The following is a 26,862-nucleotide window of genomic DNA, read 5'->3' on the forward strand; positions in this document are numbered from 1 at the left end:
GCAAAAACAAAACTACAAAACAAGTGAGTGCACTTTCGTATTTTGCAATGGTCAATGGATGTCTTAAGTTAACAAACCTGCATAATCCCCACTAAACAGAATCGGTAAATAACTTCTAAACAATACAGATGGATAAAATGGTCAGATTATTAGGTTAAGTGCCTAAAACTTTATTTTGCTCCCATATGAATCTCTCAAAGGCTTCCGGGCATAAAAATCGCAGTGCATACTGTATATATTCTGTATTTAGTTTAAGAAGGCATCAGTTGTAAGATGCATCCTAATTCAGAGATGTCACAATGTGAAAAAAGTTTCAGGATCAATAAAATATGGCACTGTGTATATATCCTTCAAAAATGAGACCAAAGAGGAAGGGACTATGTGAATACATGTATTTATTCATTTGGGAAAGAACTACTCCTCTTACTACTTAATAGTCTGAATTATTTCAACAATTAGTGTGGCAAAATACAATTAAATGTCAACATCTGAGATTTTTTGTAGTTAAGCATTTTATTGTTTTTCTTAACAGAAACAATCAGAAGATGTCTTCAACCAAACTACTTATAAACAGAAAATCCGTTATATAAATTATACTCTTTTTATCAAAATACTGTATTGGTAAAAATAAATAACAAACAACATACTTTATTTCCATGTTTGCTATCAGACCCACAAGGTATGTATGTTTGTCCTTATAATTCATTATACTTGAAAAACAAACTGAAATACAACAGACATGCACAATTAGGCCAATGCTAAGGATTTCAGATTATACTTGTCAAAGTATAGAGAAACACGATTTTGCTTTAAAGAATAACTAAATTGTTGCCGGAGGCGAGTGCTTCCTAACATGCTTATAGTGTCACAGAGTGCTAAAGTATACAGTGTATTATACTACGTAACACAGTACTACAGCAGTTTGTATTTTCCAAGTCTAACCATAAAGTCTGTTAAGTCAAAAACAGAAAAACAAAACCCAATCTTACCTCCATGTACAACAGAAGAGTATTAATGCATTTTACACATTCAGTGTCCATTGGCTCCTTCGGAGAGTATCCGTGAAGGCTCGGTAAATTTTGCCGTGAACAAGTAAAAAAGAGCTGGGGTGGGTACCAAAGCCAAAAGGGGTAAATCCTGCTCGAGTTTATCCACTCTGGAAATGGATATTATTCCATAGGCGTGAAGTAACCAGTGGCTGAAGAGAACAATAAGTCTTTTCTTTCTCACCAGAAGATCATAGCAGTTCTATATAATTTTATAAAAGAAAACAAATTATTGGGCTGAATAAGCTAGATAATTTATTACATCATAATTTAAAATGCATTATTTGTTGGGAAGATGCAGAACAGGAAGATCCTGAGCTCTCCTCATCCCATGGATTCACTGAGATAACACACATCAGTGCAACTAACTCTGAAAATGACCCAAAGACTGGCAGCAGAAGACTTTCCAGTTAATTATAGAGAGGCGGCCACATCGAAAAGGGTAAGAAGGGTGGGGACATGGTTAGGAACTCAGCCCTGAGAGAGACTAACCAGAAAAAACCACATGATCAGACCCCAAACCAGCAACCCTAGGCACAGGGGTCCAGCACTGGGAGAATGAGTTCCCCAGCGGGCCTTAAGAGTTTTTTACAATCAGGGGCACTTAGCTCCAGGAGAGCCAGAAGATAACAGAGAAACTGAGTACTCCCAGCCATTAAAGAGCCAGCATAACAGGTAAGTGATGAATCACTAAATTCTACTCCTGAAACCAATATTACACTATAGGTTAACTAACTAGAATTTAAATAAAAATTTGAAGAAAACAAAATAAAAATTTGAAGAAAACAAAAGAGAGCCAGCCTAACCACCTAGCAGAGACACAGCACAGAAGCAGCAGTTTGAAGAGCACCAGGGGTATATGTTAAGGAGGTTTACTAATCTCAGAATGTGCACGGTAGGGATCTTTAGGAAACTTTTCCAAGAACAAAAGAACTAGCACATATCCCGACCTTGATACCCAGACACTTGCAGGAACCAGCAGCACACACTCCACCCAGCTTGCTAGCACCACACCCAACCCGTGTTCTCTTGCAGATTCACTCAGCAGGTACCTTCCAAAGTAGCTCCTGCCCCCACACACTCTGCAAGCAACCCCGGGAGAGAGGGCACCACTCCAAAGTGGCTCCTGCCCTGGGGAGAGGGGAAGAGAATCACATACGCCAGTGTGCCCCAAATCCCAAGAGCCAAACCTTATAACCGAAAATGCAGAGGAAGTACCCTGCCGATCAGTGCCATGGTCGCTGCAACAGACTGGGGACAAGCATCTGGTGTGACTGTCAGCCCCACCAACCAGCAAAAACCTCTCAAGGGAAGGGAGAGCAGTGCCCTGGAGAGTGATGTAACTGCAGCCCCAACAGACGGAAGGGGGGCAGGCAGCAGGTCTGACTGCCAATCCTGCCCAGCTACAGGCCCTCGGTGGCCCCAGACTGACATCTTAACAGCACAGCGACCAAACCCTGCCTGGTGTGCCCTGAGCAGGTGAAGGAGGCCATTGCAACTGACTGGACTGAAGGCAAACACAGCTCAGCCCCAACAGCAGGGCCCATGTACCCCACAGAGGAGACACCCCTGAAGCACCTGGTTCTGGTGAACAGGGGGCACTGCACCACAGGACCTCTTCTTCATAAGGCCACTACTTTCAAAATCAGGAGCTGTAGCTGACTTTTCTAATTCAAAGAAAAAGACAAAATGAGGAGACTGAGGAATAAGTCCCAACTAAGCAACATGTCTGATAACTCAAATAATGGTCATAATTGAGCGGAGGATCTCAGTGAGACCTTCAATAAAGAGATAAAAAATATAAAACAGAACCAGTTGGAGATGAAGAACTAATAACTGAAATGGAAATTACACTAGAGGGAATCAATAGAGGAAGGAGAAGAACAGATCAGTGATCTGGAAGACTGGTGTAATGGAAAGCAGCCAAGCTGAACAGCAAACAGAAAAAAATGTAATAAAAAATGAGATTAGGTTAAGGGAACTCAGTGACACCATCAAGCATAATAATATTCACATAATAGGGATCCCAGAAGAAGAGAGAAAAGGGACAGAAAATTTATTTGAAGCAATAAAAGCTGAAACTTCCCTAATCTAGGGAAGAAAACAGACATCCAGATGCAGGCAGCACAGACAGCACCTAACAAAACCCAAGACACATAATAATTAAAATGGCAAAAGTAGTGATAGAGATTTTACAAGCAGCAAGAGAAAAGAAAGCAATTACACATAAAGGAAACCTCGTAAGCCTATCAGGTGATTTTTCAGCAAAAACTCTGCAGGCCTGAAGGGAGTGGCACAATATATTCAAAATGCCTGAAGAAAAAAAAAACCTGTTACCAAGAATACTCTATCCAGCAAGGCTGTTATGCAGAATTGAAGGAGAGAGAGTTTCCCCAACCACTAAACCAGTCTTACAAGAAATGTTAAAGGGAATTCTTTTGAGTGGAAAAAAACCCATAATGAGTAAGAAAACTATGAAAGGAAAAAATGTCACAGGTAAATGCAAACATGTAATTAAAGATTAACCACACATAAAACCAGTATGGAGAGTAAAATGCAAAAACAGTAAAATCAAATATATCTATAAAAATCAGTCAAGGGACTCACAAAAGGAAGTAGAGTAGGACATCATATACATAAAACATGGCGGGGGTGGGGGGTAAAAATTTAGCGCTTTTAGAATGGGTTCAAACTAAAGTGACCCACAACTTAGTAAGACTACTATACACATGAGAAGTTATATATGAATGTAATGGTAACCACAAATCAAAAACCTATAATACATATACAAATAGAAAGGAATCCAAGCATAACACTAAAGGCATCAAGCCACAGGAGAAGAGAAAGAAGAGGAGCAGAGAACTACAAAAATAACAGTAAAATAAGTAACAATGGCAATTAGTATACACCTATCAATTTGAGTATAAATGGACTAAATGCTACAATCAAAAGACATAGGGTGCTGAATGGATAAAAAAAACAACCCATCTAAGTGCTGCCTTTAACAGACTTCAGACCTAAACACATGCAAGAATGAAAGTGAAGGGAACGAAAAACACATCATGCAAATAGAAGTTAGAAGAAAGCTGGGTTAGCAATATTTATATTGGACAAAAAAGACTTTAAAACAAGGACCGTACCAAGAGACAAAAAGGATACTGGATACTACATAATTATAAAGGGAACAATCCAACAAGAGGATAGAACAATTATAAATATGCACCCAAAAAAGGAGCACCTAATACATAAAGCAACTATTAACAGACAGGAAGAAACTGACAGTAATACAGTAATTGTTGGGCACTTCAATACTCCACTTACATCAATGGATACATTATCCAGACAAATCAACAAGGAAACAATGGCTGTGAATGACACATCAGACCAGATGGACCTAAAAGATATATTCAAACATTCCATCCAAAAACAGTGAATTACACATTCTTTTCAAAGCGTGCATGGGATCTTTTCCATAATGGATCACATGTTAGGCCCCAAAACAAGTCTCAATAAACTTAAAAAGGTCAAAATCATATCATGCATCTTTCCAACCACAAAGGTATGAAACTAGAAATGACAATAAAAAGTCTAGAAAGAACACAAATACATGGAGGCTAAACAACATGTTACTAAATGATTAATGGGTCAACCAAGACACTAAAGAAGAAATCAAAAATACATGAGACAAATGAAAATTATGATGGTTCAAAATCTTTGGGATGTAGCAAACACTGTTCTAAGAGGGAAGATTATAGCAATAGAGGCCTACCTCAAGAAATAAGAAACATCTCAATGTAACCTTACCCCTAAAGGAGCTAGAAAAAGAACAAAGCCCAAAGCCAGTAGAAGGAAGAAAATAATAAAGATTAGAGCAGACATAAATGAAATAGAGATTTAAAAAAAAAAAATTGATCAGTTAAACCAGGAGCTGGCTCTTTGAAGATCAACAAGATTGATAAACCTTTAGCCAGACTCAGCAAGAAAAAAAGGTCTCAAATAAAACTAGAAAAGGAGAAATAACTGACACCACAGAAATACAAAGGATGTTAAGAGATTATGAAAAATTACATGCCAATAAATTGGACAACTTTAAAGAAATGGATACATTCCTAGAAGCATATAACCTCTCAAAAGTGAACCAGGAAGAAATAGAAAACTTGAACAGATCAATTACTATCAATGGAATGGAATCTGTAATCAAAACAATCCCAACAAAATAAAGTCCAAGACCAGATGGCATCACAGGTGAATTCTACCAAACATTTAAAGAAGAATTAATACCCATTCTTCTCAAACTACTTCAAAAAATAGAGAAGGAAAGCTTCCAAATATAGTCTATGAGGCCAGCATTACCCTGATAACACAAAAAGGGGAAACTACAGGCCAATATCTCTTATGAACACAGATGCAAAAATCCTCAACAAAATATTGGTAAACCAAATGGAACAATAAAGAAATTGTTCTCCACAATCAAGTGGGTTTTATTCCAGGTGGCAAGGGTGGTTCAATATTTGCGAATCAATCAACATGATACATCACATTAATGAGAGGATAAAAACCATAGCATCATCTAAACAGATGCAGAAAAGGCATCTGACAAGGCACAACATCTGTTTGTGATAAAAACTTCTCAACCAAGTTAGTCTAGAGGGAAGGTACCTCAACATAGTAAAGGCCGTATATGAAAATCCCACAGCTAACATCTTACTAAATGGTGAAAAACCAGGGGCTTTTCCTCCAAGATCAGGAACAGGACAAGGAGATCCACTCTTACCACTTTAATTCAACAGAGTACTAGAAGTTCTAGCCACAGAAACAAAAAGAAATAAAAGACATTCAAATTGGTAAGGAAGAAGTAAAACTTCCACTATTTGCAGACGACATGATACTATATACAGAAAATCCTAAAGATGCCACCAAAAAACTACTAGAACTGATAAATGAATTCAATGAAGTTGCAGGATACAAAATTAATGAACAGAAATCTGTTGAATTTCTATACACTAATAACGAAGTAGCAGAATGAGAAATTAAACAATCCTATTTACATTGTACAAAAATAATAAAACATCTAGAAATAAACTTAACCAAGGAGGCAAAAAACCTGTACTCTGAAAATTATAAAACACCGATGAAAGAAACTGAAGGTGACACAAACAAATGGAAATTCCATGCTCACGAATTGGAAGACCCAAGTGTTAAAATGTTTATACCACCCAAAGAAATCTACATAATGCAATTCCCATCAAAATAGCAACAACATTTTTTTACAGAACTAGAATAATCGTAAAATTTGTTTGGAACCACAAAAAATCCTAAATAGCCAAAGCAATCTTGAGAAAGAAAAACAGCTGGAGTTATGACAATCCCAGATTTCAAGATACACTACAAAGCCGTAGTAATCAAAGCAGTAAGGTACTGGCAAAGAAAGAGACATATAGATCAGTGGAACAGAATAGAAAACCCTGAGATAAACCCATGCATATATGGTAAATTAATCTAGGACAAAGGAGGCAAGAGTATATACAATGGGGAAAAGACAGTCTCTTCAATAAATAGTGCTGTGAAAACTGCACACCTACATGCAAAGGAATGAAACTGGACCACTTTCTTACCCCATACACAAAAATAAACTCAAAATGGATTAAAGGCCTAAATGTGAGACGTGAAACCATAAAGTTCCTAGAACAAAATAGGCAGTGATTTGACACTGGCTACATAGGTCTCCTCAGGCAAGGGAAACAGAAGCAAAAGCAAAGTATTGGGACTACACCAAAATAAAAAGCTATTACACAGTAAAGGAAACCATCAACAAAACAAAAAGGCAACCTAATGAACGGGAGAAGATATTTGCAAGTGATATATCTGATAAGGGATTAATATGGGTATGGATATATATTAATCTATATGGGCATATATATTAATATGGATGTGGATACATATATCTCCTATAACTTCTACAACTGAACACCCAAGAAACAATCTGATTAAAAAAATGGGCAGAGGACTTGGACAGTTTTCCCAAAAAAGACATACAGATGGCCAACATCACTAATCAGGGAAATACAAATCAAAACTACAATGAGATATCACCTTACACTTGTCAGAGTAGCTAAAATGAAGAACACAAGAAACACACGTTGGTGAAGATGTGGAGAAAAAGGACCCTCGTGCACTGGGAATGCCAACTGGCACAGCCACTGTGGAAAACAGTATGGAGGCTCCTCAAAAAACTAAAAATAGAATTACCAAATTCCGCTACTGGGTATTTACCCAAAGAAAATGAAAACACTAATCTGAAAAGATATGTGCACTCCCACGTTTATTACAGCATTATTTACATAGCCAAGATATGGAAGCAACCCAAGTGTCCATGGATAGATGAATGGATAAAGGTGTGGTACATATAAACAATGGGATATTACTTAGCCATAAAAAAGGATGAGATCTTGCCATTTGCAACAACATGGACCTAGAGGGTATAATGCTATGTGAAGTCAGTCAGTCAGAGAAAGACATGTGATTTCACTCATGTGATTTCACTCGTATGTGGGATTTAAGAAACAAAGGATAAAGGACAAAAACAAAAGAAAAAAGACTCAAATACAGAGAACAAACTGGTGGTTACCAGGGGGAAGTGGGTGAAAAAAGGGGATTAAGAGTACACATGCCGTGATGAGCACTGAGTAATATATCGTACTGTTGAATGATTATATTGTACACAAACTAATATAACACTGTATGTTAATACTTCCAATAAAAATAAATGTACTGTGGGCACCTGGGTGGCTCAGTTGGTTAAGTGACTGCCTTCGGCTCAGGTCATGATCCTGGAGTCCCAGGATCGAGTCCCGCATTGGGCTCCCTGCTCGGCAGGGAGTCTGCTTCTCCCTCTGACCCTCCTCCCTCTCATGCTCTCTGTCTCTCATTCTCTCTCTCTCAAATAAATAAATAAATCTTTAAAAAAAAAAATGTACTGTTTCCACACAATAACCTCAGAATCACACAATGTTTGACCTAAAAAGGACTCAAGAAATTACTCAGTCTAGCCACTACACTTTACAGATGAGGAAACCGAGGCTCCCGACAGCCATAATAAACATTCAGGGGCAGCACCAAAACAGGAGCCCATGTCTCTCAATTCTAGTCCACATCACCATTCAACCCTGGAAACACTATGGTTTCTTCTGAGAGATATGAACTAGAAGGGAACTCCACATGATGTGCCTTCTTCCTGCCCTGATCCACTATAGCTGAGTCTTACAGGCAGGAAGTAGGAGGTATATACACTCAACTTCCTCAATCTCTAGTATTCTTGGGAGTCTGCTGCCTGGATAATTAGAGGGAGCAGAAATGACATGTGAACAGTCTGATTTCCTTTAATCTTTAAACAGCTCTCTAATATGTAGAAATTGGAGGGAACAAGTTATTATAAAAGTAATATCTAAAAGTGCTAATAAACACACTAAAATGTAATCTGCAGTAGGTTACCAACCCTCTCTTATTAAATGACTCATCAACTCACCTAGAACTAGATTTTCTTTTCCTGATTCAGGTCCCTATTTCTGATTCATTATAGAGTGCTAACTGAAGTACATGAACATTTTATATAGGAGAGATTCCTGAAGCAGAGAGATAAGTTTCAAGCTAATTTACCTATCCATAGTATAGATAATAAAAATTCAAAAACTTCATTTTATTGAAATATCCAATCATTTCCTCCCTCAAGTCTTTCCTTAGAGTGGATAAAAGTGACAAAATGAATTTGCTTATCTTCTTTAAACATGCTGTATTGTTGATTAAAGATTACAAAGGAGAAATGGAGATAGTATACAAATGAAAAGATCTGAATCACCATAAAAATATTCTATCTAGTTCCTCTACTATTATTCTACCTGAACGTCATTCCCTCTCATTCTTTCACTAATGTAACTTAACTTTCTCTGGGTTGAACTTTTTTATGAAAGAATTATGAGACAGCACATATCTTATCAACAGTAGTATGCACCTGAAGACTGTGCCGAGGCACTAGATTAGCAAGCAACACTTTTATTCCTTTTAAGTTAAAGGAATAACTCAAAGAGTTCTAACAGTGGCCTTTCACTAAAATACTAAAAAGAGGCACAAAATGGAGATCTCAAAATAGGAACAGTATCAAAACTAATGTGACTATGACATTATTTCCAAATCACCAAAATATTAGAGTGCAAAAGTAGAAACATCCATAATCAAGAAAATAAAATTGGGAACAAAGTATAGAAGAGTACAAAATGTATATAATTACTGATGACTGTCAGTGTTGCCATTGTAAAATAAAGTGGTAAAATTAGTTCTATATACAATTAAGCATTTCATGTTTCCTTCAAAATAGTATTAATAACTTTCAACATTTCAATAATAAACATTTTCTATGTGGGTAAATTATGTGAAATGATTTTTTCTCCAACATGCTGGATAGTTGAGCCTACTACTGCATAATTTCCCAAGCAAATACAGTCCAATATACAACCTTTCATAAACTTAAGCTAAAAGCTACTGAGTGCCATCAATTAGCCAACCAATTAGCCATTACTAAATCAATCAGTTGTACCATATCATATGTACTATTCTCCTATTCAGTTATTAAAATCTATTAAAAAGAAAAACCTTTAACAAAGGAAAAAAAGATTTCCTACCTCTATTTCAGAAGCTGACATGTACACAGCCAGAGTAACCAAAGATAATACTAATATAATGTATGGGAAGGCATAATCTGAAAAACAAACATTGGTATAATAATGAAAATTAAATTTCTTGAATAAACCATCAAAAAAATTCGAACAGTATAATTCTCCCCATAGGTGAAAACTTTCTCAACCAGTCCTATGAGAGACTTAAGTCCTAATGCCCTAAGGCAGGGGTCAGCAAGCTTTCTGTAAAGCGCCAGATAGTAAATATTTTTGGCTTTGCAGGCCATACACTCACTGTCTCAATCACTCAAGTCCCCATTGTAGTGGAATACAGCCAGACAATACATAAATGAATGTGGCTATGTCCCAATAAAACTTTAGGGATAATAAAATCCAAATTTCACATAATTTTCACATGTTAAGAATTACTACTCTTCTTTTTTTTCTACTGTTTAAAAATGTAAAACTATCCTTGGCCCAGCTTTGAAGATCCTACCTTAAGGCATCCATTGAATGTAAAGAATTAACTTCTGTCTGCATCTAGAATACTAGTATGCACCAAACTTGGGAGGATTGAGAAAGTAATTACTCAATTTTGTTTTGTGGTCCAGATGGAGGACATTGGTTAGAAAAGCTATACAGTTTTAATTACTCTTTAGAAAAGTTCATGTATCAATAAACCTCAAAGGACAAATGGATCATTCAGTGTTCTTTATGTCAAAATTCTAGATATTTCTACTTCAAAGTTTTCCTTATACTACCTTTCTCTTAAAATGTTTTCAGTTTTTTTTTTTAAAGATTCATTAAAATGAATGAGCAGGGAGCCCCATGCAGAGCCCGATCCCAGGACGCTGGGATCATGACCTGAGCCGAAAGCAGACGCTTAACCGACTGAGCCACCCAGGTGCCCCAAAATGTTTTCAATTTATAGCACACTAAAACAAATGAACAAATTGAGAATAAAATCTTGAATTATTTTTCATATAATTATTTGAAAACAACTTCAATTTATGAAACCACTAATCATTCTACATTGCAGTGGAACCCATCTGGAACAATTTCAAATATTAATTCAGAAAGCAGAAGCCAGAAACTCTGACTTATCTATACAGGCCCAATTCCAACTTACTAAATAACTGAATGCCTTATTTGACATTTAGAACATTTTACTTCATAGACAGCTATTAGGTCCTCAGCCAACCATTCAAAAAAAAAAATCCCATTTAATTTATAAACAATGTTGCTAATGATACAAATTTAAGCCTGAGTAGTAAAAAGCCATCCAAGTTAAAAAAAAAGGGGGGGAAAGGAAGTTTCTAACAAGGCCCAAACTTGTGGGTAGTACACGGTGGTCTTGGGCTCAGGCATGGTTCTTACTCTAGAGTGTAAAACAATTTGAGATTTTGAGGAACTAGGCCTTGGGGTAAGGCTTGAGAATCTGCATTTTAGTTCCCCTAGTGGTTTGAATGCAGATCACACTTAAAAACTGGCTTGAATAATTCCAAGCAGGTAAAATTTGTCACAGACCTCTTCCTAATAACTCCAGTGTCTGTCTCCCTAGACCCAGGTAGCCTAAGCTACCCGAAGCCGCTTGCTGCTCTACTTGCTCAGACACTTACAGTTCCTTGTTATGTACAGAATGTTTGTGTCCCCCAAAATTCTCCTGCTGAAATCCTAACTCGCAATGTGATGGTATTTGGAGGTGGGGCCTTTGGGAGGTGATCAGGACATGAGGGCAGAGCCCTCTTGAATGAAATTGGTGCCCTTACATAAGAGAGCCCCCCCAACTTCTGCCACATGAGGACACAGTGGGCTCTTATCCAGACACATCTGCTGGTGCCCTGCTCTTGGACTTCCCATTTTCCAGGACTGTGAGAAAAAAATTTCTGTTGTTTGCAAGCCACCTCGTCTATGGTCCTGTTATAGCAGTCTGAAGTGACTAAGACACCCCTACAAACCAAAATTATCTGTTTTTTTTTTTTCCAATATAAAATTACAAGTTGGTATGATATCCTCTGTGACTAATCTCAGCAGACTGCATAAATTTGTATTTAGTGCAAATGAACACTAACTCCTTGATCCTCACAACGAATGTGTTTTGAGCAGAGGCTTGTTGTCAAAGCCTGATCTGATGTTCAGTGTGGGAAAAAGCATTTTTCAATACAGGCAGCTCCAGTATATGAAGCAATGGGATCTGGCAGTCTCCCTGGGCTAATGTCCCAAACCCTGGCCCACTTTCCACAGCTTTTTCCCCTCGAGAGGTTCTACACAAGAGCACCACATGCAGTCTGGGACACAGGGTGCGGGCTGACAATTCCTAATCTTTCCAGCCTAGACAGCTCTCCTAAGCGCCAGACTAGTATAAATAATTACCTGTACTTTTGTGAATATTCCATGAACAGCTAAAACTGGATTCACTTCTCATCAACCTATTTATTTGCTTCTTCTAATATCTGCTTCTGTTGCTCTATTCACCAGTTACTAAGTCAGAAAGCTACTCTATCATATTTTCGTCCTATTCCCTCACCCCTATGTTTAATCAGTTACCTAGTTTAGTTAACTCTATCTTCAAAATACTCTCCATTCCCAGTGTTTCTCTGCTTTCGGCCAGACAGTCAGACTTGGCTAGCAGCAATAACCTCTTAACTGATTCCCCAGGTCCTCTTCCCCCACCAATCCGTCTTCCACACTGCTATCAAGTTCTCTCTCCAAAATGCAAACCTAGGCATGTCACTCTTCTGCCTAAAATCCTTAAAGAGTAGGTCTCTATTCCCTAGAGCAAGAATAGCAACCTCAAACACCTACAGAGGCCAGCCAGGCAGGTAAATAATGGAAGTGGGCCAAATCCAAGAAAACAGGGAATGGTAGGAGCTAGAAAGAACTACACATTTTCAAATATTATGCAGGCCAACTGAAACAATACATCTGTAAACTAGAATATGAGGGATAACAGACCTCTGACTAGTCTCCAGTTTCCTCTTCCCTTGCCTCACCTTCCCAGCGCCATCCTCCTCCAGAACCAAATTCATTACTATGCTACATAATGATGCCAATCTTTCCTAGTTCCTTTAGGCCAGAAGCCTTGCCCTCTGTACCCCGGTAGGCTTCACATAAAAGATGGCATCTAACATCCCTGCAATATTCAATGTCACATATTCAAGTAAGTACTATACTACATTCTCTCAGCTACTTATAGCTTTCCTACTAGTATGTCAGTCCTTTAACAACTTTTTCTTAATCATCTTTTGAGTCAAAATTCAGTCTAAATAGTTGCTGAATAAATGAATGGCTATATTAAAATAAAGAATATACTGAGGATTCTTTTACTGTACCTAAAAGGCTTTAATAAAGGAACTCAAAAACTGAAGACATAACTTAATGATAATATGTTAGTATATATTATCAACAGTAATTTCTAGGGCGCCTGGGTGGCTCAGTCGTTGAGTGTCTGCCTTTGGCTCGGGTCGTGGTCCCAGGGTCCTGGGATCAAGTCCCGCGTCAGGCTCCCTGCTCGGCGGGAAGCCTGCTTCTCCCTCTCCCACTCCCCCGGCTTGTGTTCCTGCTCTTGCTGTCTCTGTCAAATAAATAAAATCTTAAAAAAACAGTAATTTCTATTATTATATGCAAAAACAAGTTCATTTATTTAATTTATACTCAGGTTTTTAAAATATTCCTACTTAGATTAAAAGCTTCAGACTCTAAGTATTCTTTAAATAGAAATCAGCTTTGATTAGTTTGAGAATATCTATTCCATTCCAAGAAGCCCATTTTTAATTTTTTTATAAGACTGATATGTTTTAGCAAAAATATATATTTTCAAGGATTAAAAAAACGATTTTAAAGAAAAAGATCCAAAATTAGAGAAAATACTGTTTATCACACATAAAAATATATTTCATTGACTTGACCCATCAAACTTACATAAAAGGCCTCCGCCAACTGCCTGAAGCACAGTTAAAATTGGAAAGAAGTAAAGTGCAGCATAAATACTTTTAAATCGATCAGACTTTCCTAACCCACAGGCAATCTTCTTTACCAGAAGGGGTCGGAGCAGCATCATCAATACCAAGCAGAATGCATAATAGATAAATACAATGGTGTATCTGTAAAATAAAACAAGGAATTGTAACACTGAAAATATGTTTCAAAATACCTATTACTGATCAATTTAAAATAAAAAATGCTAAAGAAGATATAAAAAGTGTATTAAGCCAACCTATTAACTCATAAGGTTTTAGTAATGTAAATATTTTTATAGTAAGTTTCTAATAATAGAAATTTGCATGCTTTTTCATGTCTCATCTAATCAAGTTCCCCTCAAAACTACAATTATCAGTAAAGTGTCTTGGTATTTTTCAATTTGTAAGGAACTAGGCTATATATACCAATGGAGAAAATAGCCTGCATTAAATAGTGTTCCAACGGCTTCTGATAATTTTGTGCCATTACTTTTTGTTGACTCACAAAAGAAAAAAATTTCTATAACTTTTGGTAGTCCTGCAGCTTTAAGTTTTTTTTGTTTTTTTTTTTTTTTTAGTAATCTCTATGCCCAACCTGGGGCTTGAACTCAAAACCCCGAGATCAAGAGTCACATGCTCCTCCAACCGAGCCAGCCAGGTGCCCCGGGTAGTCCTGCTGCTTTTTGAAAAGTTTAGCCCCAGTCTGGCCATATAGTTACATTTAAATAGCTATGTAAAGTAAATAATATGTATAAACCCAATGTTGATACCATAAAATTTTTTCATAATTTTCAAAAACCACTGTTCTGTAGGATTAACAAAACAAGGCAGACAGGCCATGGCACAGTGACTACTGCTAAAGCTGCTGAGAAAAAAAATATCTACTTAATTCAAAGATGGTGAACATATCCTGATCAATGAAGTTTTGTGAGGAGGCTGTTATGGCCACAGAATGAGGGCCAAGAGCACCTAATTTGCCGTCTCTGTTCTAATCTTAGTATTTGTTGACTCTCCTACTGTATGCTTTATGGATAGTATAAAAAACACCTATATATGTGCACCAGCAGTAAATGAATATGATTTTGTTTTAAATAAGATAGTTATATATGATATCTGATTCCCTTTTTAAGCTCTCTAAATAGGACCAGGTTAAGTTCTGCAGTCCCCTGGATAGTATCTGAGAAGAGAATAATCGAAGCTGAGAGCTTTAGCTCTATGACACCAACCAAGAATGCATTATGAGTCTTTTATATACAGTCTTGTATGTAAATTTTATGTATATATAGAGACAGACGGCATATATAGAAGAAATAAATAATTTACAGGGCTTAATGGTAGACAGAAAGAAGTCCCTATCTCTGTATCTGAAATTTTGGTTTTTTTTAAATTACCTTTTTACATTTGTGCAAGTGTTTTTCACACTTAGTACTCTTAAGAACTGCATAAAAAGGGTTATTTTCTTGAGCATATTATGTAATGGTAACTTGCTATAACTATGAGAATGTAAATACCAGACTCTTCTGTTACACCTTTACCAAGAAAAACACATCAAAATGAACACAAGGAGAAATTCTAAAAATTAAGTAGTCTGGGTATAGAGTCTTATGAATTTGGTATTTTTAAAACAAAACATTCTCATGGAAATTATAAACATTTGTTTTGGAAAAAAACAAAAACAAAAAAAACATTAACCCAAGCACTCTAATTACAATGCCAGCTACTATTTTATTAAGTGCTTCCTGTATGTAAGGCACTGCACATGGTATCTGATATGTGCAGACTTATTTAATCCTCACAATCACCTTATAAGGTACCACTATTCCCATTTTTAGTAACAGGAAAGTGGAGGTTATGAGAGGCTCTTAACATGGTCACATTAACACAGCAGCTCAGGATTCAAACTCATGCCTGTTTTTACCTCTCAAGCCCATACTCTTTCCTCTGTGTCAGATACTGCTTCTCTGTTGCATATCATAAAGATTTTCCTTATAACTCCCTTTTAAAGAAACAGATATTGCTTCTTTTAGAAATGCTTATACACACTTCAACACCAATACAAAAATACTTTCACTTGTATTATACTAAAATGTATTTCTACTCCCTTCTATTAGACTATGTATCCTTCAAGAGAAGAAAATCATTTCTCTATATCTCCCCCAGTGCCTCGAAGCCATTTTTCAATACTCAATCTGTTGAAACAAATAAAATCTATAATTACCATTTTTTAAATGATCTTCAGTCTATATAAATACTTACAGAGGGTAAACAGCTTCGTGAGTACAATGCACTGTGGTAACATAATCGGGACTTGGGTTGTAAAGCATTGTGTACCAATCAGAAAGCATCAGTACTCGACATGAACGGATATAGAGAACACCAACCGGATCACTCACAAGTAAGGTGATGATAGCTGCCATACTGCATTCGAATAATGCAGTGATGTGCTGGAAAAGTGCACTGGAACTAGGAAAACAAAAGAAGCACAATTACCAGAAAATTTTCAGTATTTCAAAGGCTTTTAAGAAAACCTGTGTGTTTCAAAATATGGATTCTAAAAGGAAATTTTAACTGATAAATCCTGAAACTAAAATATCCTCTAAATAGGGAAGAAAAGTCAAACATGAAAACCACTTGAGAAGAGTTTAACCTTCTGCACTAAAAAGGGATACGCATCCCAGATAACACTGCCAGTATTATCTAAAATGTATAGAAGAGCAGAAATTCAGGGCTTCCTTTATCTTTAGTGACTTGCTAAACTGTTAAGAATGTCTTAGTTATCCTATCATCATTTTAAATTATCTTAAATATAAAAAGCACATAAAAGCTTATATATAATATATATTAGTTATAAAGTATAATAATATAGTAAACATTATAAGCTCATCATCTAACCCAGTAACTAGAACATTAACAATCTATATTTACCTCTGTTCCTTCCTCATTCCCACTCCTGGCTCTCCCCAAAGAGGTAACCATTATACTAAGTTGTCTTTATCACTTTTTCTGAAGTTTTTATTCCAATTAGATTATGTTTCAAAACCACTCTGTCTAGTTTTGCTTATTTTTTTTTTTTAAGATTTATTTATTTGAAAGAGAGGGAGAGCACACATGCACATGTGAGCAGGGTGGCAAAGAGAATCTCAAGCAGACTCCCTACTAAGCATGGAGCCTGACACTGGGTTCAATCTCACGACCCTGAGATCATGACCTGAGCTGAAATCAAGAATTGGACACTTAACCAACTGAGCCACCCAGGTGCCCCAAGTTATGCTAATTTTTAAGCACTATAAAGTGATACTCATCTTGAGATTTTTTTCCCATTCAAAATTACATTTCTAAGATTCATCCATGGCATTGCTTATAGCTGAAGTTCACTCATTTTCACTGCTGTATAATATTCTACTGTGTGCCCATTCCATTGTTTATCCATTTGCTTTTTTAGTTAAGTATGTTGCCAATGTCTTCCTCTCAGTTTATAGGCTGAATTTTCACTTTCTTGTGGTATCTATGAACAGATGTTCTAAATTTTAATATAATTTATCAATTTTTAAATTTCTGGTTAGCATTTTAATGTTCCAAGGAATCTTTATTCTGAGAAAAATATTAACCTATGTTTTCTTCTAAAAGTTTTAAGGTTTTGCTTTTCACATTTAAATCTTTCACTCACCTAGAATGGATTAGGTAGGTGTGACTAGATTTTCCCACTAGGGTATCCCAACTGTCCCAGCAGCAGCACTGAGTAGCTTACTGTCCCTCCTACCCCCCACCCCGCCCAAATTGCCACACCACTTCTGCCATCCAAGTTTCATAGATAACTGGTCTGTTGTTAGGTTCTGTATTTTGTTCCTGGGTCCATTTTTATCCCTGAGACAAAAGAATATGACAATAATTCTTGATATTACATACATTCTTCTACTTCTTCAGTGGTCTTGGGCCTTTGCACTTCCATATAGATTTTAGAATTCGCTTGTCATGTTCCACAATATGAATCCAATGTAGCTTAGCTACCTTGATCTTAGCTATCTCACAGTACCATGGTACTATATATGAAATATAGGGAGATAACTGATCCTGTATATTTATCTTCCAGCCAGCCTCTTTAGGAAACTCTCTTATTATTTCTCTTATCTAGTCTACAGATGCCTTTGAGCTTTCTTTCTGAACAATGTTTCAGTTATCTATCACTGCATAGCAAACCACCCCAAAACTTAGTGGCCTGAAACCACCACCACTGATTATTTCTCACTAGTCTGTGGTTTGACTGGGCTCACCTGATCAGCCCTATCTGTTCCATGTGATACCAATCTGGGATGCAGTCATCTAGGGAGGCCTGACTGGGCTGCCGTGTTCAAAATGACTAACCCGTGAGGCTGGAGTAGATGTCAGCTGTCGGCACAAAGGGGGCCGCTGGCCAGAGCACCATGTGGTCTCTTATTTTTGGTGTTCTGCAGTTTAATTTTAATGTGAACAGGTGAGAATTTCTTCTTATTTATTCTGCTTGGAATGTGTTTTGCTTCCCCAGGAGCAATTCTGCAAATCTGTTTTTCACTATGTCTGTAGAACCCGAAGCTAATATATCTTTAATTATTGGCTCTCCTTCCTTTTCTCTACTTTTTCTGAAGACTCTGATCAGAAACTATGCACAAAGAGTTAATAAAACTTTTCCTCCGTACATGAGATTCTGACTTTCAGTTAACTCTAGCTTAGTTCCTCTGGAAGCCTGATAAGTGTAAAATGTCGAACTTTATTGCCAGGTAACATTGCTTAGGATACAAACAACCCCTTGATTGGTAAACTGTATCTGGATTGGGGAGAACTATAAATAAGCAATAAATACCTGATGGGGACACCATGGTCCGGCTTTCTTGAGTTCAGCGATTCTTGTAATTGGCATGTCCCTTGCAGGACTCTGGAAGCTATCCTTACAGAGAGGTTACAGAAAGAATGGCTCCTTTAGGGCATAAGACCTTAAGCCTGGACTCCCACACCCACTCAGTATGGATTTTACCTTCCTGCAGCTGAACTCAACTGCTTCAAAAGCTGACGCTGCCCTGCAGGCAAGCTGTGCTCTTCCGGGCAGACTGGTGCTCGGTATGACCTACGGTAGTCTCTGAAGTCTGAATGTCTAACTGAACCTAGGTGCATTCCCAGCAGGAATCATAGACACACATTACAGCTTCTCATTCTATGCTCCATTGTTCTTAATATATTTCATATTTTCTATCTCCCTTTCTCTCAGCATTGCATTATTTCTTCAGATACATGTAATTCCTAATTCACTAATTCTGTCTTCAACTGTTTAATCTGATTGATCTACCATTTTTTAAATTTCATTTCTAGAAGTTCCTTTTGTTTTTTAAACCAATCTGTTCATTCCCAATAATCTCTTGTTGACTCTTGGAGGTCTTTAGGACTGCATCCTTTATTTCTTTAAGCACTACAAAGGTAGCAGTTTTATACTGTGTAGCTGAAAGTCCCTTATCTGCAGTCCTTTGGAAGTGTAACTACAGGGTTGGTTATGTCTACCCACTCACAGTCATCGTGTTGATTTTATTTGGTTCTCATGGAGTATGAGGTCGTTAATAGATATATGAGTAAGATTTTTATGGGCCTAAACTGAGAATGGGGGAAGCTTTCCAGCAAAGAGGATCTGCTGCTTTTGTCGGCAGCCATGCCCACCACTACCTTGGGCTTCAGCCTCTTGAGAGTCTAGGCTTCGCACCGGCTGCCTCCATTCAGCACCTGCTGCTGTCAGCAGTTAACCACAGGCAGTGCTCCCACTCCTACTGTCTGCTCTGTCACTCTGGCCCCACCTTAGGGTGGGCTTGTCTGTTTTCTAAAAATGAATTCTTGGAGATCTCCCCTGCCTCCAGTGAGACCAGCAAGGTCTTAAATAGTATGTCTTTTCCAAACTTCAGTTATTTCTTGCAGGAGGGTCACTTGGAGCTCCTGATTAGCTCATATTGTTGGAAAAACTCTTGCATGATTTTACACAGATGGAAACGGTGAATACGTGAACATTTACAATTTCATATAATTTAATATTTTGCTTCCTTATAGAATTCATATTTTTAGAAACATCCCAACCTCATCATTTCTTGCTATTACTTTAGTAACCTTATTTATCTCTTCTCATCATGCCCCCTTTCAATCTGTCTGCAGCCAACAACATGATCTTTACAAAACAAAACTGGATTCTAAAACTCCCCTTCGTAGAGTCCCGTCTTGTGTTTCAGGAAAAATACTCCTTACTTGCATTATCTTCCACACCTCCTGGCCATGCTACATTTCTTTTCTCCTCACGCCTCCACACATGTGGGCATGCTTCTCTCACCTATCTGGCAAGCTGTGTATCCATCAAGATCAGCTCTGGAGTTATCCCCAGGTCTTATGAATCTTTCCTAAGACTCTTGTAGTCCCAAATCTCTTTATAATCCGGTCTCATTTAGTCCCTATTTCTCACAGGACCCTCAGCTCTCATTTCTTGATCACACTGTGCGCTTTTTGCCTCTATACTTTCGCACATCTTTTTCCTGCTGATAGACTTTTTCTTCAATTCCTATCAAAATCTATTCACTTTTCAAAGTCCAGCTTAAAGTCAGTTTTTTCTTCTGTGACAGTGCCCTATTCTGAGAAGGCAAAATTAACTTCTTTCTTCTTCATGTCAGCCTATTACAGAACCTCACAAATACTGTGATGGCTTTTCTATCTCATCCACTGTACTGGGAGCATCCACGTTTCAGTCATCTCTGAATCTTGCAACCCAGTACAGCATCTGGTACATTGCAAACATCCCTAGTGATTGCTGAATACGTTCTAAAAGTTATAAATTATATTAAAAAAAAAAATCACATAAGAAGCACAGCTTCTGACCATACTGCATAAAAATATGTAACTCTGCTTATCTTTGCCCTGACCTTAAAGAAAAACAAATTTAATACTAAACTCTGGGGAAAGCAAGAGTACCAGAAAGGAAAGGTTTTTTTTTTTTAAGATTTATTTATTTGACACAGAGAGAGAGAGCACAAGCAGGGGGAATGGCAGGCAGAGGCTGAGGGAGAAGCAGGCTCCCCGCTGAGCAGGGAGCCTGATGTGGGACTCGATCCCAGGACCCCGGGATCATGACCTGAGCCGAAGGTAGTCGCTTAGCCAACCAAGCCACCCAGCCGCCCAGAAAGCAAAGTTTTGATGAGAGTCTGGCCCATGCTTTCTCAATAGGTGACTTCACTCCTAAGAGGGCAAGAATTGGTTCTTGGGGATAAAATAATCTTACATTTGTTATATATAGCACATAGATGCATACACAACATAAACAAATAAGCAGTATATTTATGACATTAAAATTTCATGGGGAGGAGGTGGAATTTGAAAAAAGTATCTAAAAAGGCTCCTTATTTAAGGAAGTGACAATGAATAAAAGGTTGAGAAACACTGGTCTAGCCTCAGACAGCTAGGCCTCTACTTCCTTGATTATAAGGGCAACATCTCAGGAAAATTCAAGAGATGGCTCTTGTGTTCTTTGCTGCCAATTTCCTAGGCAAAGCACACCTAAGTTATGCAAACTCCTTCTTTTTAAACCCACCTGCTTTCCTGCCTGAGAACTACTCACTCCTCTGCTCTACCCTCAAACCAAACCCCACCCTCTGCTCCAAGACTGTCTCTCAAAACATATCTGATGTTTTAATTCAAATGCATTTGGGGAGGTACATCTCTATACCCCATCTTTCCCTGCTTATGGCTGAGAAGTTCCAACCAACTAGCTGAGCAATTATTTCACTTTAGCTTTCAGTTTATCACGTCTCCTTTCTTGCCCTCATCTCTCATCATTCTATAACAGAAATTAAAAGATGAGAGCTACTTTTTAAAAAACCTTTTTACGGATCCATCTGAAAAAGAACAAAGGCTTTTCCAATATAAATAATCAGCCTGGATTTATTAGGTGGGATCCAGAAAACTACTAATTCTATTTCCATCAGCCCATCCTTTCCATTCCCATTCACACTACTGGAATCTGGCCATCCCTACTTGGAAACAGTCTTCTAATATGCCGCACCTCTCACCTACCCTCTATAGAGGTTACCTTCCTAAAATTACACAACCAGTGATGCTACTTCTTTAAGCCAAAACCTTCACCAATAAATCATGCACTCAGCACAATCTATAGTTAGGTTAGTTTGCTCTGATCTCCCGACTAGAAGTCTGTGATGGCAGTGGCCATCTCTGCTCTCCATGGACTCTCCAGAGACCAGCACGGCAGCCGGCATGCAACAGATGCTCATTTAGTATTTGCTGAGTGCTAACTACAAACCCAAAACAATAAAATGAAGAATGTTATTAAAAAAGAAAAATAAGGGGGGCAGACCTACTTTAAACTGGGTCAGGAAAGGCCTCTACAACAACTGAAATGAAGGAAAAGGACAGCTAGGTAAAAAGTTGCAGTCAGAGGGACAAGAGAGCATCTGAGGCAGAGAAGAGCTGGCGAAAGGGAAAGGACATAAGGCTGGAAAGATGCTGAGAAGTTAGAGGAACTAAAAGCCAGTAGGGCTGAAATGTACTAATGTGGCTCCGCATTCCCAGTATGAACTTCACATCCTCATCAAGAACCTTCACATTCCAGGGGCATCTGGGTGGCTCAGTCGGTTAGGAGACTGACTTGTATTCAGCTCAAGTCATGATCTCAGGGTCCTGAGATGGAGCCCCACATCAAGCTCTATGCTCAGTGCAGAGTCTGCTTGTCCCTCTCCCTCTGCTCCTCCCCCTGCTTGCATGATTGCGCTCTCTTTCTCACAAACCAACCAACCTGCACATTTTGGCCTCAACCTACTTTTCCCACTCTCCTGTTTATTACCTTTCTTTGATGTGCAATCCACACTCTGACCACCCCAGACTACTTCCAGTCCCACCTAAAACACAGCACACATTTTATACCTCCATGCCACTGTTCATGCTGTTTCCTCTGCCTAAAATGTTTTTTTGAAGTCTTTCAGATCACATCAGGCACAATTTATCTCTTCTATTCTTTGTGATTCTAGGGCATTTTGCTCATAGTGCTTTTTTTAAAGATTTATTTATTTGAGAAAGAGAGAGCAAGCGTGAGCGAGTGCAAGCTGGGGGAGGGGAGGAGGGAGAGAGAGAATCTCAAACAGACTCCACTGAGCACGGAGCCTACACGGGGCTGGATCCCATGACCCTGAGATCATGACCTGAGCCCAAACCAAGAGTCGGACACCTAACCCACTGAGCCACCAGGCACCCCTCATAACACTTTTATACACTTGTTTATACACTTCTAAAACTGATTTATAATTAGTTGTATACACATTTGTCTTCTCTACAAGATTATGAGTATAAACCACATCAGTTATTTCTGTACCTCCTCCCCTGATCTTCTAAACATAAAACACAGGGCTCAATAAATGCTTGTTGGTTTAATGTTCTAGTATCAGTTTTCATAATTAGGTTGCAGCTATATCATTTTAACTACATTATACTAGGTTACTAGTATTAAATCAAATCACGAAGTATTTGTTCTACAGCAATACAGTTTGTAATCATAACCAATTCTTTGTAGAAAACCCATAAAGATTGTAATCGAGAAATGAAAAAAAATTCCTTCAAGATCATTTAGAGTAAAACAAAAGATATTTCCCTTTATATTACTGAGGCATACCCTATCCTTAAGTTTTCTTGCCACAGTCAAAGTCATCAGAATATAAAGCAAAAACAGGTTCACTACAAGTATAATTATTTAATAAGGTCTTCTAAATGATCATTATTCCAACATCAGTCCATCCAGATACATTCATAGAAAATGCTAACCTCTTTTTTCCCGAGTACCATTCGATGAAGAACCAATGTAAAACAAGAGGAAGCATAGCCATAAATCCAAGATACAGCCAATCATAAAGTTCTGGAGACTCTGTGCATGGCTGACAGTATTTCTGTGCATTTGTTCTCTGTCCTCTTGGACACACCTACAATATAAAAACAATATTTTATGTACAGATATTTTTTAGAACATTAATATCCCAAAGTCATTCTATAAAGACATCCCATTTCAGTTTAAACATGTACACATGTGCATCTTTTAGAAATAAAAAAGTGCATATGTAAAATAAATCTACATTGTTATTTGGTGTATCTGTAAACACTCTTTTAATAGATTCCTTTTGCTAAGTTACAAATAGTTGACTAACATTAAATGATAAACTTAGTTAATAACGCTATATAAAAATAATTACAGAGAAAAGTTCTGAGTTTTAATGTTAACTTACTGCCCGTCACTGCACTACAGCATTAATAATTAGAAATTATAAAATTATAAAATGTTTTAAAAAATACTTAACTGTGACTGTCAAGAAAAATGTATTATAGACAATCAATACAACACATATAAGAATTTTATTAATGCCTCATATTTTTATAAGTTAATGAGTATACTGAAGAAAAAAGATATTCTACGTGTGAAAATATTTCAAAAGCAAAAAGATTTTAGCAATGAAATAGCATACACATGTTAATTAAGACTTACCCCACATTCTCCATATATTTCAGTTGAGCCATTTTTAAATAATAGGGTCTTCCCACAGTAAAGTCCAAGGCATGCTGGTTGAATATCGACAGCTTTTTAAAAACAAATGCCAGTAAAGTAACATCTTTTGTGATTATAAAAAATAATGTAATAACAGTTGAAGCACTTGGCAGAAATATCTCAACACAGTTGTTAAAAATGATATGTATTAGACAAAAGTCTCGATGCACTTATTTTTAAACTTAAATTTCCCCTTTTACACTGTGCCACTGCAGAAAGTTATACCGAAATCTTGTTGTTAATGCTATTCCTTATGGTTAAGACCCATCAACCAGCAAAGTAGGATCTATCCCCAGAATTCAAAGCTTAACCTGGTATGTCTCCAATGGCTCCAGCAGCTAGTCCCCCTTGATTAGATGGTCTAGACTTTGCATTTCCATTTTTTAATTAGAAAACTAATAGAGGATCACCACCCCTATTTTGCCCAGTCAGAACATTAAGTGTGCACACATACAACACAGAGACACACACACAAAATATCACCTTCGTTCATAATAGAACACATTTTAATACCAGAAAAGCAATAATTTCAAAATAAAGGACAGGCCTTTAAAGTAAATAAATTCACCTTTAGAAAAAGATTACTACATTGTCCTAACTTTGTCATTTTTGTTGAGGACAGGGGAAAATTTCATCAAGGCTGTCACTGGGCCTCTGACCTATATTTGGGAACTACCTTAGAATCAACCCCCTGCTCTCAAGGCTTGGGCAAAATAAAAAGCAGCTTTCTTCACAAAAAAACCTCAGTGCCTGCAGATTATCTCTGACCTCATCAAGAAGTTATTAAAGGAGGTTGTTTTTTCATCAGAGACATCTGATTTTCCTTCGTTCATTGATTCACTTATTCAATAAACGTGCATTAAGTATCAGATTCCCTGGCTAGGAATTTCTAAAGATCCACAGAGCAACATAACAAGAGTCCCTGCCCTCAAAGAACCTAAATCCAAAACAACTGTGGTCAAATGTGAATTAATTTGGAAAATTATGCATTTTATGACTATTGCAGGGGTCAAGGGACAAGCTCCCAAAATGTACCATTTTGGCATATTATTTGAAATAAAAGTTACTTAAGAAACAACAGGGGCAAGGACACTGAGACCTCCTCCGTCCCCCTGAAAGCAGTAAAAAGATATCCTTATTACCAGCGATAATGACTTTAAAGTCAAAAAAGCTGCAAAAATAAACCCTGTTACTTTTTTGCTAATCTTAGCCCAAACCTTAGCCCAAACCCCTGTTTTCCTTTTCCCATAAATTCCTCACAAATTTATTGCCTCTGTCGATAATGTATAAAGAACTGCCTGCATTGGTCATTTCTTTAAGTCTTAGTTTCATAATTGGGCCTCCACGCACACATAATAAAACTTGGTTGTTGTTTTTTTCTGTTAATCTGTCTCATGTGAACTTAATTTTTAGTCCAGCTGGAAGACCCTAAAAGTAGAGAATTTTTCCTTCCTTTCACTATTCTTGAATAATTTCCCTAATTCTTCATGAATTCACAATAGAGACTGCTTGGTCCACAATGTCCTTTCTCCTTTCAAATTCAAGTAGACTTTTGATTTCTTTCTCCTTGTGCTGCTGAGAAACAATACAAAGAGCACTGACTAAAATGTTTCAAGTTAACATTGTCACTTTTACCAAATTTCTGAATTTTTAAAATCCATGGGTTTCTTTACCTTATTTGGCATATACTTTTTAATCAATTGTAATCAGTATGTCCTAAACTACTAACAGACAAAAATGAACTGTTTCAGAGTTTTTGAGAAGACAGAAGTGAAAGAACTGGAGGCTTCTTCTACATGGTTTTTGCATCTAGTAGGTGTTTAATAAATACATCTGAATGTAAATAACCTAAAGTTCTCAAAACCCAAGGCCTGAAAATCACCAAAGTGAAAGCAACAGCTCATCACCGACCAAACAAAACCAAGGCTCCCCGTGTCCGTTCAATTTCCCCTCCCATTTCCCTTTACTGGAGGGTGGCTAAAATTTTAAGACTTTTTTTTTGCAACGGTCTTGCCCTTGTGAAGGGCCCTATAAACAACGTCTGATGCAGAAGCGAGCGACTTCAGCAATTAGTTTCCGCCCCCTTTCCTGTTGGCACTTACTAACTCCCGCTGTTTAAATTTTGAAGTCTACCCTCACGAATGCTAAACAAAGGGACTGAAGTGACCTCTTGAACACAACCAAGGCCTGGCCTTTTGCCCTGGCACACACAGCCCGCCTCCCCTCTACGGCGTGTCTCCTCCGCAGCCCGAGGGGGCCGAGACCACCCCGACCCCGGGAGGAGATGAGGGCCCGCCCGAGACGGTGCGAGCCAGGGGCAAGGATGCGCCGCTAACCGGAGGCCGCCCCCCGGAGCACAGCCCAAAGCCGCCAGCGTGGGGAAGAAGCAGGGACTAAGACAAACGGTTTCCGCGACCTCGGCGACCACTCACCCATTGGCCGCTTGCAGGTTTCCCTGAAGAAGCTCCGGGATCAGCCGCCGGCAGCGCCCGGACATCCGGGCCACAGCCGCCTCGGCGGCTCCGCCTCCTGGTAACCCGGGCGACCACCCGAAGCCCCGCCCCCTCGCCCTTCCTGGTCTCTTCTCGGAGGCCCCG

The 26,862-nt window shown here is 38.0% G+C and overlaps 1 protein-coding gene across 4 annotated transcripts; it reads right to left on the reverse strand.

The window, feature by feature from the left end:
* Positions 1-502: 502 nt before the first annotated feature.
* Positions 503-26,807, reverse strand: LOC110590614 (JNK1/MAPK8 associated membrane protein). 4 transcript variants are annotated; one of them, XM_021701422.1, is made up of 7 exons: positions 26,698-26,807; positions 24,206-24,297; positions 23,494-23,648; positions 15,931-16,137; positions 13,637-13,818; positions 9,722-9,798; positions 503-1,248 (listed from the first exon to the last, which is right to left on the reverse strand). In XM_021701422.1, the coding sequence occupies exons 1-7, from the start codon at positions 26,699-26,701 to the stop codon at positions 1,030-1,032; spliced, it is 936 nt and encodes a 311-aa protein (XP_021557097.1). In that variant the 5' UTR covers positions 26,702-26,807; the 3' UTR covers positions 503-1,029. The 4 variants fall into 4 exon arrangements, with proteins under 4 accessions (XP_021557097.1, XP_044773895.1, XP_044773894.1 ...); XM_044917960.1 differs by lacking the exon at positions 26,698-26,807 and adding an exon at positions 26,177-26,222 and having other exon boundaries at positions 24,206-24,279; XM_044917959.1 differs by lacking the exon at positions 26,698-26,807 and adding an exon at positions 26,177-26,222.
* Between the last annotated feature and the right edge of the window lie 55 nt (positions 26,808-26,862).

Source organism: Neomonachus schauinslandi, chromosome 9, assembly GCF_002201575.2.
Source record: "Neomonachus schauinslandi chromosome 9, ASM220157v2, whole genome shotgun sequence".
In the NCBI taxonomy this organism is placed as follows: domain Eukaryota; kingdom Metazoa; phylum Chordata; class Mammalia; order Carnivora; family Phocidae; genus Neomonachus; species Neomonachus schauinslandi.

Excerpts from the sequence above, each read along its gene's own strand:
- LOC110590614 (XM_044917959.1), bottom strand. The coding sequence starts at position 26,222 with ATGGGAGGGGAAATTGAACGGACACGGGGAGCCTTGGTTTTGTTTG. Across the intron at positions 24,298-26,176 it reads GGGAGCCTTGGTTTTGTTTG|CTGTCGATATTCAACCAGCA; the intron begins GTCGGTGATGAG and ends GTTTTTAAAAAG. Across the intron at positions 13,819-15,930 it reads CACGAAGCTGTTTACCCTCT|ATACACCATTGTATTTATCT; the intron begins GTAAGTATTTAT and ends TTTATTTTACAG.